General features: G+C 38.2%; 1 protein-coding gene across 1 annotated transcript; it reads left to right on the top strand.

Moving 5' to 3' along the window:
• Positions 1-3,418: 3,418 nt before the first annotated feature.
• Positions 3,419-5,401, top strand: LOC121764525 (receptor like protein 22-like). Its single transcript, XM_042160535.1, has one exon. It carries the CDS (start codon positions 3,419-3,421, stop codon positions 5,399-5,401), a length of 1,983 nt encoding a protein of 660 aa, XP_042016469.1.
• Positions 5,402-21,069: the final 15,668 nt, after the last annotated feature.

Here is a 21,069-nt window from a genome sequence, read left to right as displayed (position 1 = left end):
AAATTCCTGGCCTCCGCCACAGCCGCCGCCGCATCCCTCAGCTCCGTCGCATTGCTCAAATCCAACTCCACCAGCCCCCCGCATTTCGCGGCCAGCAGCGACAGCGCCGCGTGCGTGAAGAGCCTCGATCTCGACAGATCCACGGATCTCAGCGTCGCGTAGTAGGCCTCCACGGCGGCGGAGATCACGCCGTCGTCGGCGCTGGGGCAGTTTGTGAAATCGAGGCGGCGGATGCGGCGGTAGCGACGGAGCCGCCGGGAGGGAGTCGGGGTGGAGGAGCTTGAGGGTTTTGCGGTGGCGGGATTCGAGGGAGTGGAAGGATTTGGAGATGGCGGAGAAGGATTTGGAGGAGGCGGAATCGAGGTAGTCGAGGATGGTGAAGATGATCTCTTCTGAGAGAGATTCCATTGGATTGTTGAGGAGTTGCAGTCGTTGCATTTTTGGTTTTTTGGATAGTTGAGATCTAACTAATTTTTAACTGAAATGGACACTGGGGAAGTTTTATGTTGGGGAAGGTACCATTGTCATCCTTTCTCCATCAATTCATTTTAAATTTTACTCCCATTCTGCCATTTAAAAATTGATGAATAATAAATTATTTATGGAGTTTATGCAATATTTTGGGATTAGTGACGGATCAGTTTCTTCCATTTAGTGACGGATTAGTGGCGGATCAGTTTCTCCCAATTAGTGACGGATTAGTGACGGATTTGTGACCCGGTAATTAAAACCGTCAAAAATTTGACGGAACCGTCCAAAATGGACCAAATGTGATCCGATTTCAAATGTGAGGGACCGAATAATTCAAAAGATAATGTTTTGGACCAAAATAAAAAAAAACGCAGTATGTTAAGGATCATTTTGGGACTTTAGTCATTCTTTAATAGTACTAGTCAATTGTTGTCAACTACTGTGAGCCCATAAAAGGCCCACACTATTGATTAACCTGAACTGGGCTAAGCCCAAATAATTTACGGGCTTGGGCCATTTTAATTACGACGCAAACATATTTTCTCTTTAAGGTTTTAGATTAATTCCTTAAACAAAGTGATTCCTTTAGTTTAGCGCCGCATGAGCAATCTTGTCAAGTAAATCGATGATAAAATTTGAAATTTCTATATATAAGAGTCCAAATAAATCATTATTCTTTTTAGAATTAGTATTACATTAGACTGATATATTAGAAAATTCTCTCGACATAATAAATGTGTTAAAAATAAGTTGCCTCATCATATCATATTTCGCTGATAATGACTAATGACATGGATGATATAATTACGAAAATTGCAAACTTTCTGATATATAATCCAGTTTTTTGAAAAGTATAGGAGGAATCGAAATTTAACCAATCTTTCATGATTTATTTAGCAATGTGACAATCCAAAAATTTCAAACTTCATGAGTTAATATTCTTTTTCCAACCTTATAAAACTATTCAAATTAAAGAAAACTACATGATTTAAATGGCTATTATACTAAAAAACTAAGTCTGGATTTTGGTCTTAAAAATTGGGCGTGTAAGATGGGTAGAGAGAAAAGCAAATCAAATTTTGTTAACACTATTTTAAAGTAAAAATATGAACATAGAAATATGTTATCCGCGCGTTGGCCTACTTGTGGAATTACAAAAGAGAGAATCAAACAAACGATAGTCTCTCAATCAAATTGTGAAAAAAGGTCATTAGTCTCTCAATTATTATAAACAGTTATGCTTGTAACATTTTAAATGTGAAAAAAGTGGGACCCACCCTTCATTACTCTCTCAATTATCATAAGCAGTTATGCATGTAACGTTTTAAATGATCGCATACTATTACAACACTTGCTCAATAAATTTAATTCATTTCAGCCTAAATATTTTGTTTGACTCAAAATCAAAATTATTTTTCTGGAGGCTTCTTCTATTGTGAAATACTCCTAGTCCCTTAAGGCCGTAATATGGAAAATTATATAAAGATAAAAAAAAATTGAAATAACTTAAACATAATTTTTTACATAAAATTTAGAAATAAGTTATGCAGACAAGCATATATCTATACATATATAAAAGACGAGTTTTGGGTATAATTTTAAATATTTATAAATTTTGGGTGCTATAGTAATTAATATAAACTTACATATTCATATGTACTACTCATATATGCGTTACTTCTTAATAGTCCACGATGTAAATAATTAATATTCCCAATCATGGTTTCATTCTCTATTAGTTCTCATATATGCGTTACTTCATACAATTATTATTGATTATTTATCATATAAACGTTACTTCATAATTATTATTGACTGAGGTAGAAAGAAGGATTTAGGATTTAGCTATTTTGGTGGCACAACAAATTTTAGTATGAAGAATCTTATTTATAGGTGATGAAACGTAAATATACTCCTTATAATTAATAAATATTTGGGTATAATTCTGTCGTAAAAAATCTTTATCGAGAACAACTATTAACATGCTTAAAAAAAATAGGCTAGACTATTCATATTCCAATAAGTTACACTTAAAATGTAATAAAAATGATTAATGCACCAATATTCAAAGGTAATTAATGTAATAATGTTTGCTCAAACTTCTAGATTCCATGATATCAATTATTCCAATATGTATCATTTCTTCCTCGTCTAGAATTAGTGTGAATGACTAATTTATTTATGATATAATTATATATGTTTAACGTTATTATAATGAAATAAATTTTTACTATTTTATGTTCCATTTTTAGTGCAATGAATTGATATGTGGTGATATTATTTTATGGTAGAAGTGTTAAAGAAGTCCATAATCTCATTTTCATTAGATGTCATTTTAGCTTTTGTAGCGAAATCCAATAATTTTCTATTTTGTACTATACGACTTGAGTGCATTAAAGCGTTCCCAATTGAAATTGAAAACAAATAAGTTAATAGTGGTGGTGATTATTATTATTAATCAATTATAGATGTGTCAAAATGTAATTTTTATGTAATAATTTTGATATTTTGGAATATTATAAGTCATGGATTACCTATTTGTTAGAAAAAATTATTTGTGTTTTCGTAGTATAGAAATGTAAAGGTTTGTCAAAGGTAATTTTCACAAGTGTGTAGACTTGATGTACTCTCTTCATTGCATTCCTATTAATCGGGTTTGTTTTAATTTCATTTTAAGTTTATTTGTTCCTCATTCATTTTATTAATTGACAATATTAAATATCTAAATATAGAAATAAATTAATTCGTGTTTCGCACTAGGGTTAATACTAGTTTGCCTTTAAAAACCAGGTGCTGAGTTTTGACTAATTATAACGTGTAAAATGGGTTAAGAAAAGCAAGTGAGCAACGAAGAAGCTGTCTCGTTCATAAACCAATAACTGCAGTGAATTTTCGAAATATTTATATCCTCTTACTTTGTACTTGCATATTTCACCTCTTCATTGTAATGTCTCTTTCAATACTTGTCCGCTTCCTTTATTTGGTGTTGTTCATAGTATTTGTGGATGGCCAATGCCTCGATGATCAACAAAAGTTGTTACTTGAGCTCAGGAGCGAATTCAAATTCAACTCCTCCATTTCACAGGGTTTAGAGCATTGGAATGGGACAGGTGATTGTTGTGAATGGAAGCGCGTGAAATGCGATGACTCGGGTCACGTTATCAGTTTGCTCCTCAACAGCGAGGGCATCTCCGGCAGAATTGGTGAGTCATCAGCTCTTTTCCGGTTGACATACTTGTCGAGGCTTGACCTCTCATCCAATGACTTCACCACAACTGAGATTCCTAACCAATTCCATCGTCTCCCAAATTTGGTATACCTTGATTTGTCAGAGTCTGGTTTCAAGGGACCAATTCCATCCACGCTGGCCAACCTAACTCAGCTAGTTGAACTCTACTTACCGAGTAACTTCCTCACTGGTTCGATTCCTTCATTTCATAACTGCAAGAATCTTGAATCCATAAAGCTTAGTGATAATAATTTAATGGGCTCACTTTCTCACTTGCATTTTCAAGGTCTTACAAACCTCACTTCAATTAATTATCTCTATCTATCCAACAACCAATTCAGTGGACAAATCGAAGAAATTTCCATTATAGAGTTTCCCTTACTCCGTCCAGACGCAAACGCAAACGAAAACGAATCTGATTATTATTTTGCCAATTTCTTGTTTCTCGCAAACAATAGGCTAACCGGAGTAATTCCAACCTCTATATGCAGTATACCTGTACTTATGGTTCTCGACTTGTCTTTCAATAACTTAAACGGCAGCATACCTCCCTGCCTACTGCAAGAAAGTTATTACCTTCAAGTTCTCAATATTAGGGGAAACAACATTAACGGTGTCATCCCTGATACATTTAATTGGGAGTGTGGGCTAAAAACCTTTGATGTTAGTGACAACAACTTAGGAGGGAAGATTCCCAAGTCTTTGGCAAATTGTGTAGAATTAGCGGTGATGAATGTTGGAAACAACAACTTTGATGATAGTTTCCCTTGCATGGCGCTGCCGGAGAGCTTGAAGGTTCTTGTGTTGCGCTCCAACAGATTCCATGGAGAGTTGAGATGTGGTAAGAGTTGGCCTGAGCTTCAAATTTTGGATATATCTTCAAATCATTTCAGTGGCACTCTGGATTCCCTAAACTTCTCAAGCTGGAGAGGAATGATGCTACAAAGTCAGGCACATTTAAGGCGTTCAGCCTCCGATATTTTAAGTGCAAATGATTTATATCGGGATGAGGTGACACTAACTTTGAAAAATGTAGAGGTGAAGCTTGTGAAGATTTGGCCTGACTTTACATGCATTGATTTGTCTTCCAATCATTTTGAGAAAGAAATACCAGATGCAATTGGTAGTCTCACCTCACTCTATCTTCTCAACTTATCACACAACTCTCTCACTCATGCAATCCCGATATCATTGGGTGCCTTGACTGAGCTTGAGTCGCTCGACCTCTCATCAAACAAGCTCACCGGGAGAATACCAGATGAGCTCACAAAACTCGATTTCCTATCATTCTTGAATCTGTCTTACAATCATCTCACTGGACCCATCCCAACTGGCCGCCAGTTTCAAACATTTTCAGAAGATTCATTTGAAGGAAACGCGGGGTTATCTGGATTCCCACTCAACGGAAGTGTCAACAACCGTCGCCCACCCGGTCCATCGCCATCAGAGGATTCAGAACCAAAAGAGGAGGAGATTGAGTGGGAATATGTGTTTGCTGCGTCTGGTTATGTTGTGGGAATAGGATGCGTCGCGTGGACACTGTTATGTTGCAGGAGCTTGAGAGAAAGATACTTTGAGAAGATAGAAGAGGTTGCTGACAAGATATTCTTTGAGAGAGGAAGGAGAAAAAGAAGACATGAAAGAAGAGTAAGAAGAAGAAGAGAAGAGAAGAATGCGGTTAGAAGAAGGCATCATCAGTGAGGTTGAGCAATGTGGTTTGTGTTTAATTAGAGCATATATGAAATGTGATGTAAAACTTTCTTTTAGCAATGTGTGATTGTGTTTTTGTAATGTGAAAACTGTGTTTTTAAACAAAGAGATTAAACAATTTGGTATATTTGACCGGAAATTTGGCTGAGAAAACGGAGATGGTGACCGGAGGAGCCACGACGGAAGAATCCTCTCAAAGGGGGATGGGCGGCGGCGGAGGTAAAGGGTTTGGTTATAAACCAAACCCTAATTCATTTTTTGCATTTCAATCCTCCAATACGCTTAAATCCCAAATGTTGCCTCATTATATGAATATTCGACCCCCATACTTCTAGAAATTAGAATTTGAACCCCAGACTCTTGAAAAACATGAATTGACCCCTAGGCTGAGTATATTTGAGTCCAAAAACCACTTTGCACCACTAGAACAATTTTCCGCTGCATTTCATGTTTAAAACGGGGCTGAGAGTACTAATAGGGGATGAATTTTTGACTGTGGGGCTACTGATACTATGACTCCATTTAAAACTGATTTTAACAGCCTGGGTGGAATCACAAAATCATATATTAGAACTGCAAGGGGAGATTTGATTCCAGTGGAGGTGTCGGGCACCGTCGAGATATCCCCCACTCTAAAACTCTCGAATTACTTATATGTCCCAACCTTGTCTCAAAGATTGATGTCTATTAGCCATGTAACGAGGGAGTTGAATTGTACACTTCTAATGCAACCCAATTTCTGCATTTTACAGGATATTCGGACGAGGAGGATTATTGGGCGTGGCACTGAGAACCAAGGACTCTACTACGTGGACGAGATAGCTCAAACTGGTACTGCAATGCTAGCTCACGGATCCACGAGACAAGAGACTTGGCTATGGCACCGAAGACTAGGACACCCCTCTCCTGGTTACTTTAAGCTCCTTTTTCCAAAACTATCTATTCCTTCTGATTTTTGTTGTGAAACTTGTGTTTTGGCCAAAAGCCACAGACAGTCCTTTAAACTTACAGACACTCGTATGAATTCCATATTTTCTTTAGTGCATGCTGATGTGTGGGGGCCTGCACCTATTGTTGGGGGGAATGGCTTTCGTTATTTTGTGATTTTATTGATGATTGCACAAGAATGTCATGGATATATTTTTTAAAACATAAATCTGAAGTAGTTGATAGGTTCATCCTTTTCTTTAAAATGATCCAGACACAATTCCGCACCACAATCAAAACACTCAGATCCGATAATGGGAGGGAGTTTGTGAACAGTACTATGACCGATTTCTTTAAGGAAAAAGGCTTACTCCACCAAACCTCTTGTGCCTACACACCCGAACAAAATGGGGTAGCTGAATGAAATAGGACAATTCTAGAAATGACCCGTACCTTTATGATTGAATCCAATGTACCCAAGCATTTTTGGCCTGAAGCATTGTTGCTACCTCTGTCTACCTCATGAATAGATTACCCACAAAAATCCTGAACAAAAAGACCCCCTCGATACCCTCTCCAAAATGGCCAAAGTCCTTGACCACCTAAACCTCTCACCCAAAGTCTTTGGATGTACAATATACGTCCACATGAACGATCCAAACTATCCCCATGTGCAATCAAATGTGTTTTTGTAGGGTATGGGCAAAACCAAAAGGGATACCGCTGTTATGACCCTGTCACTAGAAAAATAATCACCACTATGAACTGCAATTTTTTGGAAACCGAATTCTTTTACCTCACCCACCTTAGTAGTCAGGGGGAGAGTGATTCAGGTAGTTTTGCGGACTATCTAAGTTGGGTCTTGCCATTGCCAAGTCCCTCTATTGAGGAACCAACCGAGCCAGTGATCGTCACTACCACTAAGCATGTCTCATCTCCACCTGAGTCATCTCATCCATCCCCCTCTGATCCTCATCAGACGATATCCGAGGTAACTCTAGACTCAAACTCTGGTGAGAATTCAGTTTCCACTAAGCTTGTTGGCATAGAAGAAGACAACTCCATTGATAGTGATACAGGACAGTACAAACTTCCATATAGGAGTACACGGGGAGTGCCACCAAAACGGTACTCACCTAAGAAGATTGGAAAGAAAAGCAGATATGGGGTGGCAAACTTTGTGCAAGGAAATCTGACCAAGATGGCCCGAGCCTTTGAGGCGGCACTATATGAAGATGAGGAAATCCCACAGACAGCAGAGGAAGCCATGAGGCATAAGCATTGGAGAGAGGCGATGTTTACTGAAATGAATGCCTTGTTGAAGAATAATACATGGGTGAAAGGCAAGCTACCAGATGGTGCAATGACTGTGGGATGTAGATGGGTCTTCACGATCAAACGGAGACCAGATGGCACTATAGATCGCTACAAAGCCAGACTTGTGGCGAAAGGGTACACCCAGACATACGGCGTAGACTATGCCGAAACTTTCTCACCAGTGGCAAAGATAAACACCGTGAGAGTCCTGTTCTCCATTGCAGCCAACAAGGAATGGCCGCTGCATCAGTTCGATGTAACTAATGCCTTCTTACACGGAGAGCTGTCGAAGCCTGTGTATATGGGACCTCCTCCTGGGTTTACGAAAGAGTTTCAGGATGGGGAAGTCTGTCAGCTAAAAAGAACATTGTATGGGTTGAAACAATCTCCGAGAGCATGGTTTGGGGGATTCACTGAAGTGATGAAAAAGTATGAATACAAGCAGAGCAACTCAGACCATACCTTGTTTCTCAAGAAGAATAATGGCAAGATCACTTGTTTGATCATCTATGTAGACGACATGATTATCACTGGAGATGATGAAGAAGAAATAGTTGAGCTAAGAAAGAATCTTTTCAGAGAATTTGAGATGAAGGATCTAGGGCAGCTCAAGTACTTCCTGGGAATCGACGTCTTGAGGTCTAAGAAAGGAATCTTTATCAATCAGAAGAAGTATGTACTTGATCTTTTGGCAGAAGTAGGGATGCTGGATTGCAAACCTGCGGAGACTCCGACGGTACAAAATCATGGACTTCAGATCCGCGAAAGAGGAAAGTTGGCGGACAAGGGGAGATATCAGAGGCTGGTAGGTAAATTGATCTATTTATCTCACACGAGACCCGACATTGCCTATGCCGTAGGAGTAGTGAGTCAATTCATGCACCTACCCCAAGAGGAACATTGGGAAGTTGTCCTAAGGATTGTTCGGTATTTAAAAGGAACGGCAGAACATGGGTTACTATTTGAGAAACATGGTCATATGGAGATACATGGTTACACTGACTGGGCAGGAAATCCGATTGATAGAAAATCAAATGCAGGATACTTCACCTTTGTAGGAGGAAACCTTGTTACATGGAGAAGCAAGAAACAGAAAGTGGTGGCACTATCTAATGCAGAGACTGAATTTCGGGGAATCAGAAGTGGACTGACAGAGATACTATGGCTAAGAAGACTTATGACAGAACTAGATCTCCGCTCGTCACAATCGTGCCGACTCTTTTGTGATAATAAGGCGGCAATCAACATCTCAGAGAACCCAGTGCAACGTGATCGAACCAAGCATGTGGAGGTGGACAGACACTTCATTAAGTAAAACATTGAAGCAAAAGTGGTGGAAATACCATTTGTGAAATCCGAAGATCAACTGGCCGATATTTTGACGAAGGTTGTAAACTCGAAGTCCTTTCGAGAAGTACTGTGCAAGTTATATATCGGTAATCCCGTTACTTAACTTGAGGGGGAATGTTAGAAGAAATCACGGAAGATCACAATCAGAGAATATTGATTTATTCTATACCACACTTAGAAGATATCAAATCAATGTAATTATGCTAATTAGGTTTTCCTTATGTGGATACTCCTAAGTCTATATAAACCTTGTACCTATGTAAATCAATAGTCAGTGAATAACATAAAAACCTTTTTTCCCGATCTCGATCTCTTTTATCATGGTATCAGAGTAGGTCGCCGACTGTGGGTCATATTTAACTGACCCAGCAGTATATCTGGGCTGAAACCGAAAAAAATGACTGACCCAACAGTATAACTGGGCTGAAAATTTGGGTCAGTGGTCCAACCGATTGAAAAAAAAATTGGGCCGATTGTCCAATCGATCATAAAAAAAGTCCAACCCCTCCAAGATTCACCTTGAAGGATATATTGTATTTCTTGATAGACGATATAATCTCTCATGAGAGACTCCAATTTAGGGCTCAAAATAATATTGTATTTCTTGATTGACGATATAATCTCCTATTTATAATACTAGAATACTAACCTAACTTATTGAATAAGAAACAAATATTTAAATATAAATGGAAAGATATAGTGAATCAAATGGGAAACTAAATAATTGGGATATAATCGTATCAGTATAATACTTGGCTGAGAGACTTTCTCCATTCATAGTAAATTTATTTATCATTATATATATTATCCATAAGATGAAACTACCTCTTATCTCATATTCGATCAATCATTTTTTATAAATAGATATAATGATGTAAACTGAGTTTTGAACAAAAATGAATAATTTAATGTGGGAAGAAATAGATTTAATGTGAGAATTATTATCCTCATCTTGGTTCAAAAGTATGATTTGAATTATTTAAGTTGTCATTTGAGTTGTTTTAGAGTTGTAAACATTATTATCAACAATGTCTCAATTATTAGGAACAGTAATGGTTGTAAGTTGTAAACAAACAACAGTTGGAAAGCTAAGCCAAATTTCCAAGTTGGCAAAAGTGTATAAGCTTTATAAAAAGTCTTCAGATCCTTTCAATACGTCCTTTGTGTTATTTCTTCCGCCAAAAAAAATATTCTTGACGGTGAAAGACACGATTTTTAATGCAAAATTGCTAAATAAGAGAAAATACAATTGAAGTATCACCCACCTCATTAGATAGAAAAGTTTATCATAAATAGATGGTGACTAATTTTGGCTTACGATCCAAACTGAAATATGATTATTTTCCTTGGATGGAAGTCGTAAGAAACATTACCTTAAGAATAAAAATAGAAGGAGAAGAAATGGGAAAAAAAAATAGAAAAATTGATTTTGAGTAGTAATAGAATTGGAGGTCCTATTCCGAACTTCTTCTTCCAGCTACGAAATATGGAAATAGTTTACCTTTCCGACAACTTGTTCAACGGCACTTTCAAACTGAATAAGATTCGAAGTCTTACAATACTTTCAGAACTTAGTCTTTCTAACAACAACTTGTCAGTTGACACAACCAACATGAGTTCAAGTTGGAGTGGGATGATGATACGAGCCTCTTCTATTATATTATTTAGTTTAGATATATTAGGGTAGTTTAGAAATATTAGGGATTCACCATATCCTATCATATATCCTAGTATTATAAATATGTTGGAAAATTTATATGGTCTAACATAATTGTCTAAGATGGTATAGTATTTATGACTATTTATTGATTGACCCAATTATGTAATATACTAAGGTTATATAACTTATAGGTCAAACAGTTATCTATAAAAGATTATTGTGCAGATACTACTTTGGATAATCTTAATTTTGTTATGGGTGAAACTAGAATTATAATAAAATTAGGGACTTATTCTTGAATAAATGGTTATGATCCCAAGTGCAACCTATAAATAGGTTAACAGATTCTCATTCCTGTTAATCAGACGTCATATCAAGACTTGCAGATTACAGAGAATCTGTGAGAGAGCTTTGTCACTTGGAACACTAATTTCCATACTTCAGAATCATCAACATCATGAATCCGAATCCATGTATGCTTCCACTTATGTTTATCAATCGTATTCAACATATATGATTTATATGATGATTTATGTGAATCATTAATTTGATTCCAACAATTGGTATCAGAGCCAATACGTGTTGGAATGAATTGACAATTCGTTTATCTATATAATTGTGTGTTGGATTCGATTTATGAATGGTTTATGAAAATTTAGGACTTGATTCAATTGATTTCAACTAATTGTTGATTGTCTACGTACGCACTGATATGTGAATGGTTTATGAAAATTTAGGACTTGATTCAATAATTTTAAGCATCCCTTGTGTTCGACAGAATATTAGTATGAAATTGGGAAACAATTTTCTCTTTCAAAATCTGTTGCTTATTTTTCGCCAAAACTTTCGACTGGCAGATATGTGATTCTTGAAAATTGGTTTTTTGAATTCTGTTTTTGAATTTGATTCTTGAAAATCAAATTCTGCTTCAATTTGATTCAATTTGATTCTTGAAAATCTCGTTTCCAAAACCAATTCAGTTTCTCTTTCAAAATCAAAGAGATTTATTCAAAATTTAGTTTTCAATCATATCTGATCATCAACCATTTATGCCGACGAACGGAGACGGCGTCGTCGACAAAGTCAGAGTGGTTGATGGCGGTTGTGATGGTGAAACGGTGCATTGTTTCGCGAAACGACGCGTCTATTTAATTTTGATTCAGTTTCTTGTGGCTGAATAGTTGTAATGTTTTGCATCCAAAGTGAACAGACGTTTTCTAAAATAAAGAAATCAAATCAAAGACTTTTTGGACTTGAACTATTTTTTCTCTATTAATATTTACGACAACGTTTTCTGAAGCCCAAGAGTATTTTTTTAAACAATTAATGGTATTTTAATTGTTTTGGTTATTAAGTAATTAATTAAATAATGACCTAAAGTTTTTTGTTAACTATCATTCTAAATGAATTAATTAAAGCATTAACTCGCCAAAGTGGGCTCTGATGTGTAGATTAATTTTATTTGGAGTGTATATTATTTATATACTTGAAATACATGCGAATAGTTAATCGGCCCAAAGGAAGATTGTTATTTGGCCGTGTTTCTTGTGTACTTTGTGGTAATAATATGAGATTATCCTTAAGTCATTGTGGACACTAAGTCGGCCCAAAGGAAGACTTATTGTTGACAGGAAATGATTATCTATATTTGATTACTACGTATTAAGATGTCACTTGCGAGTTATTATTTTGTCCAAAGATGAAATTTTAATGTTGTGCCGACATCTTGAAATGGAAAATGTCATTATTTAATTTATTTACTTATTATTTACGTGAGCTAATTATTGTCCTACTTGTTATATTTGTTCTTTGCTAGCTCAAGATTCTGCTATTGGTTTTCTAAATTCCATTCCTGTACTAAAAGGCAATACCTATGCATCGTGGAGAAGCAAGGTATTGATTGGTTTGGGGATTGCAAATTTAGACTATGCACTTCGAACGGAGCAACCCGCCCCTCTTACTGATGAAAGTTCCGATGAGGATAAACGGAATTTTGAGAGGTGGGAACACTCCAATCGCATGAGTCTTATGATTATGCAACATGCTATCCCTGAAAATTTTCGTGGTACTGTCCCGAAAGAAGCAACTGCTAAGGAATTCCTCGAGGCCATTGATATGAATTTCGCAAGCAATGAAAAGGCCGAAACGGCTTCATTGATGCATAAACTTGTGACTATGAGGTATAATGGTCGAGGGGAAATTCGGGAGCATATTATGGAAATGTCAAACACTGCTTCAAAGCTTACGGCACTTAATTTGACGATCAGTGATGATCAATTAGTGCATTTGGTTATGATATCTCTTCCTCATCAATTTGATCACTTCAAAGTTAGTTACAATACTGTGAAGGATAAATGGTCATTGAATGAGTTGATTTCTCATTGTGTTCAAGAGGAAGGGAGGTTGAAGCAAAGTAAGACGGAAAGTGCTCACTTAGCAACAAGCTATAGGGGTAAACGAGGAAGAGACAAGGGAAAGAGGATTCTTTCCGAGTTTGCTAAAGGGAAGAGGATTCTTCCCGATTCCCCCAGAAATGTTGCGGGTCCATCTGGAAAACAATTTAAGAAGGAAAGATCAACTTCAGTTTGTTTCTTTTGCAAGAAAGATGGACATAAGAGAATGATTGTGAAGAATATCACGCTTGGCGCGTGAAGGTTACATTTTCACTTATGTTTGTTCAGAAGTTAATTTAGCTTCTTTACCTGGACATACTTGGTGGATAGACTCTGGTGCTACTAATCACATAAGTGTGTCCATGCAGGGTTGCCTCTAGTACCGAAAGCCGATTAATGCTGAAAAATTCTTCTACGTGGGCTATGGCAAACAAGTTGAGGTGGAGGCAATAGACACATTTAGATTATTACTAAAAACTAGTTGTTATCTGGATTTAGAACAGACATTTGTTGTACCGTCATTTAGACGGAATTTAATTTCTATTTATGTATTGGACAAATTCGGTTATACTTGTTCATTTAGAAATAGTAAATTTAGTCTTTATCTAAATTCAACTTTGGTTGGCACCGGTTCTCTTTCTTATGGTGATAATCTTTATTTGCTTAATACTATTACTTCATTTTATGAAGCCCTGCATGTGAACTCACAAGGTACAAAGCGTAAATTAATGAGTGAGAATTCTGCTACAATTTGGCACAAACGTTTGGGTCATATCTCCAAACGGAGAATAGAAAGACTTGTATCAGATGGAATTCTTACCATTCCCAATATGGCAGACTTTCAAGTTTGTGTTGAGTGCATTAAGGGGAAACAAACAAACATTAGGAGATTTGAAGCCAATCGGACTACAGACGTCTTAGAACTTATCCATACAGATATTTGTGGACCGTTCCCTACTGCTTCTTGGAATGGTCAACGATATTTTATTACGTTCATAGACGATTACTCCCGATATGGTTATTTATATCTAATAAGTGAAAAATCTCAAGCACTGGATACGTTCAAGAGTTATAAGGCCGAGGTTGAAAATCAACTTGGCAAAAGAATTAAGAACGTCAGATCTGACCGTGGTGAGAATACTATGGTAGATATGACGGCTAAGGTGAACAACATCCAAGACCCTTTGCTAGATTTCTTGAGGAATGTGGAATCGTCCCCTAGTACACAATGCCTGGTAGTCCTACCATGCATGGTGTTGCTGAAAGACGATCAGTCATTCTACTTTGCCAGAATCCCTTTGGGGAGAGGCATTTAAGACCGCAACATACATCCAAAACCGAGTACCTACTAAAGCAACTGCCGTAACCCCTTATGAATTATGGACGGGCAAAAAGCACAGTCAGGTCATTTACATGTTTGAGGTTGTCCAGCAGAAGCTCGGCCTTATAGGCTACATGAGCATAAATTGGACTCTAAAACGGTAAGTTGTTACTTTGTAGGTTATCCTGAGCGGTCGAGGGGTTTCAAGTTCTATGATCCCACAACTAGATCATTTTTTAGACGAATAATGCAAGGTTCTTTGAAGAAGTTGAGTTTGGGGGGAAAATGGTATAAAGAATGTTGTCTTTGAAGAGCAAGTAATTGTATGAAGAATGTTGTCTTTGAAGAGCAAGCGATATCACTTCCCTTCATTCCAGAACAAGACGACACTCTTGTAATTCTTGTTCCACTTCCCGAACAACAACATGAAGAACAAACTCAACCTCCTCAAGAACATGATGAAGCAGTGCCACTTAGGAGATCCACTAGAATGAGGAGACCTGCAATATTTACATATGAAAATATTGTATATCTCCAAGAGCATGAGGTAGACATTGGAGTGATGGAAGATGACCCAGTCACTTTCCGTCAAGCCATTGAAAGCTCTAATGCTAAAAAGTGGATCGATGCTATGATTGAAGAGATTAAGTCTATGCAAAGCAATGACGTTTGGGATCTTGTCCCATTGCCTGAAGGAGCAAAACCCATTGGTTGCAAGTGGATTTTTAAGACCAAACGGGATTCGCAAGGCAATGTGGAAAGATATAAGGCTCGTCTTGTAGCAAAAGGCTTTACTCAAAAAGAAGGCATCGATTTTACCGAGACTTTCTCTCCAGTTTCAACGAAAGACTCATTCAGAATAATCATGGCACTTGTGGCTCATTTTAATTTGGAGCTACATCAGATGGATGTAAAGACAGCGTTTCTTAATGGCGACATTACAGAAACGATTTATATGGTGCAACCTGAAAACTTTGTGTCGGGCGACCCAAAGAAGATGGTATGCAAACTTAAGAAATCCATCTATGGTCTAAAACAAGCGTCTCGTCAATGGTATGTTAAATTTCATCAAGTTGTCATCTCATTTGGTTTTGAGACGAATCCTGTTGATGAATGCATATACTATAAGTTCAGTGGGAGCAAATTCATTTTCCTGGTTCTATATGTCGACGACATTCTACTTGCTTGCAACGATGTAGATTTATTACGTGACACCAAGAAATTTCTTTCAAGAAAATTTGAAATGAAAGATCTTGGTGATGCTTCTTTTGTATTAGGAATCCAAATACATCGGGATCGTTCCCTAGGTGTACTTGGATTATCACAAAAGAGCTACATCGATAAAGTGTTGGCAAGATTTGGCATGAAAGATTGTAGACCAGGAAATACCCTTGTGGCTAAAGGTGATAAATTCAGTTTAAATCAATGCCCCGAAAATGAGCTTGCAAGAAAGGAAATGGAATTACTTCCCTATGCATCGGCTGTGGGAAGTCTTATGTATGCACAAGTATGCACGCGTCCGGATATTGCGTTCATAGTAGGCATGCTAGGCAGATATTTGAGTAATCCCGGTATGGATCATTGGAAAGCAGTCAAACGTGTTTTGCGGTATCTGCAAAGAACAAAGGATTATATGCTCACTTATAGGAAATCGGATCAGCTTGAGATCATTGGGTATTCTGATTCGGATTTCGCGGGATGCCAAGACAGTCGTAGATCCACGTCAGGTTATGTTTTCATGCTAGCCGGAGGGGCTATATCCTGGAAAAGTGTTAAACAAACATTGATAGCCACCTCTACAATGGAAGCAGAATTCATAGCTTGTTTTGAGGCATCACAACATGGAGTATGGCTGCGAAACTTTATTCAAGGACTGCAAATTGTGGATAGTATTGAAAGACCACTCAAGTTATATTGTGACAATAAGTCCGCAATCATGTACTCCAACAACAACAGGAGCTCGTCGAAGTCTAAACACATTGACATCAAGTTCCTTGCTGTTAAGGATAGAATTCGGAGTAGACAATTGCAAATTGAACACTTAGGTTCGACTTCCATGCTTGCGGATCCTTTTACTAAAGGTTTACCGCCTTCGGTCTTTCATGAGCATGTATTTCACATGGGTGTTCGACCTTGTGATACTTTGGTTTAGTGGGAGTTTATGTTCATATATGTAATAATATTGAATTTAAATTATATTAAGTGCACACTTCAGTTACTTTGGTTTTAGTTACTTTGAATTATGCTTTGGTATTTTCTGATCTCACTATAGTTTCATAGGACCAGTTGAAAATAGACATGCAAAAGATCACATAGCATGTAATTTTCATGCTGCACACTCATATTTTGATTTGTGTTGCTAGATGTGTTGATATTTGTGATCACTGATAAGTTTAGTCATGTATACGTGTTGTGACTTAAACTTCTTTGGTTCCATATTAACATGTTCAGTAGACTGGATCGGTAAGGATGATTAATATAAATAGTAAGCGCGCAACTTTAGTAATGAACAATCATTTGGTGACTTTTATGTTGGCCCAAGTGGGAGATTGTTGGAAAATTTTAATATGGTCCAACATAATAGTCTAAAGATTGTATAATATTTATGACTATTTATGATTGACCCGATTACGTGATCTACTAAGGTTATTTAATTTATAGGGTCAAACGATTATCTATAAAAGTATGAGGACTATTGTGCAGATACTACTTTGGATAACTTTAATTTTGTTATGGGTGAAACTAAAGTTATAATAAAGTTAGGGACTTATTCTCTAAATACATGGTTATGGTCCCCAAGTGCAACCTATAAATAGGTTAACAGATTCTCATTCCTGTTAATCAGACGTCATATCAAGACTTGCAGATTACAGAGAATCTGTGAGAGAGCTTTGTCACTTGGAAGGCTAATTTCCATACTTTAGAATCAACATCATGAATCCGAATCCATGTACGCTTCCGCTTTATGTTTATCAATCGTATTCAACATGTATGATTTATGTGAATCATTAATTTGATTCCAACAAAATAGGCTTAGATTTGTATTATTGGAAATCATCTCGTTCAATAATAAGAATATTGCTTGGCCTATTTTCGTTGCTTCACTATCAAGAAAACCCAGAAGCTGCGCTGCCCGACGAGTAGAACTCGCGCACAGCCCCTTCGGGATTCCGCCGACCCTGTGCTAAGGGCGTCGGACGTTTGTCGATCGGAGTTATCGACGTTAGGAGCAGGAGGCTCTTAACAACTGGTGCTTTCATTGAGAGCTGACCCTCCCACCATCTCGAACCGAAGCTACACCGCTGCCCGATGGAAAACATTCCTCGCACAGCAACGCCTCGATCTGTCATCATGACACACAATCACCATCACCATTTCGTTCACAAGCATACACAGCCGCTGCCCGATTTAGAGTTTCACTATCGCAAGGCGTTGCCACGCGGGTTTAACAGCTTTCAACCGCCCCCCAAACGGGTTCCAGCAGCCTGGAAGGCCGAGGGAGGAGAGCCTTCACAATTTGGCCACCCACAGCAGCCGCTCGACCAGCCGTACAGGTACAGCTTCTCGACGATTCCTAGAACAGCAGAGACCGCACACGACCAAGAGATTCATGCCAAGCTGGATCATATCCTGGCTGTTTTTGATAAGTGGGAGAACAAGTGGGATGCCACGGATCGTCGTATCGGAAGATCATATGCTCCGCCACGACCTGAGCCAGTTTCCGACCGGGGAGAACATCGAAGTACAAGACAACCATGGCGAGACCCATCGCCGCTTCCGCTCGCAGAGGGACCAACTCCTCCACGACATCCTAACGCGAGGTATCGGGGGCGCTTTCACGACCAACCCCATCCGCGAACCATTGCTAACAATTGGGATCAAGGGGGGTGGGACGATCGCATAGACCACCGTCAGCGACAGGGTTTTGAGGAGTATCCGAGACGACACCAACATCTTCATAATGGCCGCGCCAAGCAGCCTACATACCGATCACTGCAGCCCGAGCCCGATCTTGATCAGCCCAATGTTTCGGCACCACTCCGAAAGATGACGTATCATCCATCGAGAAATACCATGGTCCCTTTTGTGCCGTTGGGTTTACCCCCCAACATCTCATCGGCTCCACCACGACAACGCACCATCGAGTACACCAATCGCAGGTCGGATTTCCAATCACCACAACGCTCGAGCATGACGAGCCACTGCCGTTCAGTAGCGCCACCGCCCTCTACAACTGCTGTCCTATCTTCAAATCTTCCCCAACCAGCCCCGTCTTGCAGCCCCGACGACGACGCTGGAAAAGAGGGTGGATTGTTAGATGAACCTCCTCCACCCATCGTGATCTCTTCGCCGTGCAGCCCCTATATCATGGGTGAGGACGAATCACCGTTAGATGACGAAGAAGAGGGTGATTCCATGGGGGAAGTAAAGAAGGTTGTCGTTGCTCGAGTGACATCCCAAGAGGTTATTGAGAATGGTTTGGGTGAAATTGGAGATTTGCGTGATAGTGATGTTGCAATAATGATTCATCGACCTACGTTGCTTGCCATCGACGCACGGATGATCCCGCCGCGAAATTACACGACTTGTTTGGGAATTCATGGATGTGTTGACAAGCTCCACGTATTAGCGCTGAATTTTGACGACTGTTTGGATCCTACCTTGATGATTTTTGATGGAAAAGGTGAAGTAACACATCCAACTGTTCGGTGGGTTTTTGATCCAGGCAGAGATACCTCGTCAAAGCTTTTGCGTTCGACACTTTGTTGCTTCGTAGTTTCCACCTTGAGGACAAGGTGGATTTTAACCGGGGGAGAGTTGATACGAGCCTCTTCTATTATATTATTTAGTTTAGATATATTAGGGTAGTTTAGAAATATTAGGGATTCACCATATCCTATCATATATCCTAGTATTATAAATAGGCTTAGATTTGTATTATTGGAAATCATCTCGTTCAATAATAAGAATATTGCTTGGCCTATTTTCGTTGCTTCACTATCAAGAAAACCCAGAAGCTGCGCTGCCCGACGAGTAGAACTCGCGCACAGCCCCTTCGGGATTCCGCCGACCCTGTGCTAAGGGCGCCGGACGTTTGTCGATCGGAGTTATCGACGTTAGGAGCAGGAGGCTCTTAACAGATGATGCTGCCAAGTTATTCACATTTAAGGCTTAATCGTTCACATTCTCATTTTCTAAGTCTCGGCTATTACTATCGGGCTGATGTGGTTAAGTTGGAACTTGTGAAGATTTGGCCTGACTTTACATGTATTGATTTGTCTTCCAATCATTTTGAGGGAGAAATACCAGATGTAATTGGTGATCTTATCTCACTCTATTTTCTCAACTTATCCCACAATTCTCTCATGTATGGCATCCCTAAATCATTGTGCTTCAGTCTCTCGACCTATCTTCAAACAAGCTCACCGGGAGAATACCAGACGAGCTTGCAAAACTCGATTTCCTTTCATCCTTGAATCTGTCTTACAATCATCTTACCCGGACGTCAGTTTCAAACATTTTCGGCACATTCATTTGAAGGAAACTCGGGGTTATCTGGTTTGAGTGAAATTAGCATATGGTGTGGTGTGGTGTGGTGTGGTGTGGTGTGGTGTGAAGTGTGAACTCTCCTTTTAGAAATGTGTGCTTTTATTTATGTGCTCGAAATTCCACTGTATGATTGTGTTTGTGTAATAGATCAATCAATTTGTCACGTCTTTCGGATCTCACTCTTTCTAACAACAACTTGTCAGTTGACACAACCAACATGAGTTCAAGTTCGCATGGATATCCCAATTTAGATAGGCTTGTGTTTGATTAGCATGTGGTGTGAACTTTTGTATGAGCAATGTGAGTTTTTATTTGTGTGCTCGAAATTCTGTTGTATGATTATGTTTGTAATATATCTTATTTTATAAATAGATCAATCAATTTGTTGGTGCATGGGTCAATTTGGAGTTTTTGTAAGACATAGTAATAGTTATAACTAAATAAAAAATCAAATATTATTAACTCTTTTCTAAAGAAAAAATATGAACATAGAAAAAGGTCATTGGCGCGTTGGCCTACCAATGGAATTACGAATGTTAGAATCAAACAAACCGACAGTCTCTCAATCCTCTTCATTAGTCTATCACTCAATTGAAGCAGTTATGCTTGTCACATTTAATGATAAAACTGAGTTGACTTCAAAGTCCTAATCAAATACAGTTAGATACATAAATGATCTTTGAATTGGTCATAATAAATTAGGCTGTTAATATGACACAGTGATCCTTGCTTAAATACTCCATAATTTTCTAATATCACTATTATATACTTCCAATCTAAAAGTTTATAGAAATTGTACTGTAAAAGTTTTTTGCACTGAGTTATTTAGTAGATAATGCGAACCACACATAGACTAATTAGTAATCTTGATTCACTAATTAATGGTAGGGATTACTCTAAACAAACAAATAATGATTTAAATTTAGTTAACTTGTTTATTATCAATAGGTAAGTGATATAATTTCAAAGTCTTTGTCTTTGCATTGATTTTAACGAATTGATTGTAGAGACAAAGTGATGAACTATTTGTTCAATTGCCACATGGTAGGCCAATGCTTACTGAATGCATAGACTTGAAGAGTTGACTTTAAATACTAATACGCTTTTTAAAATATTTTTCTAACTTGTTAAAGTGATTGTA

The sequence above is a fragment of the Salvia splendens genome, chromosome 14, assembly GCF_004379255.2.
Source record: "Salvia splendens isolate huo1 chromosome 14, SspV2, whole genome shotgun sequence".
Taxonomy (NCBI): Eukaryota; Viridiplantae; Streptophyta; class Magnoliopsida; order Lamiales; family Lamiaceae; genus Salvia; species Salvia splendens.
Note: the sequence above shows the minus strand (reverse complement) of the source record. Positions and strands in the feature narration are given on the sequence as shown.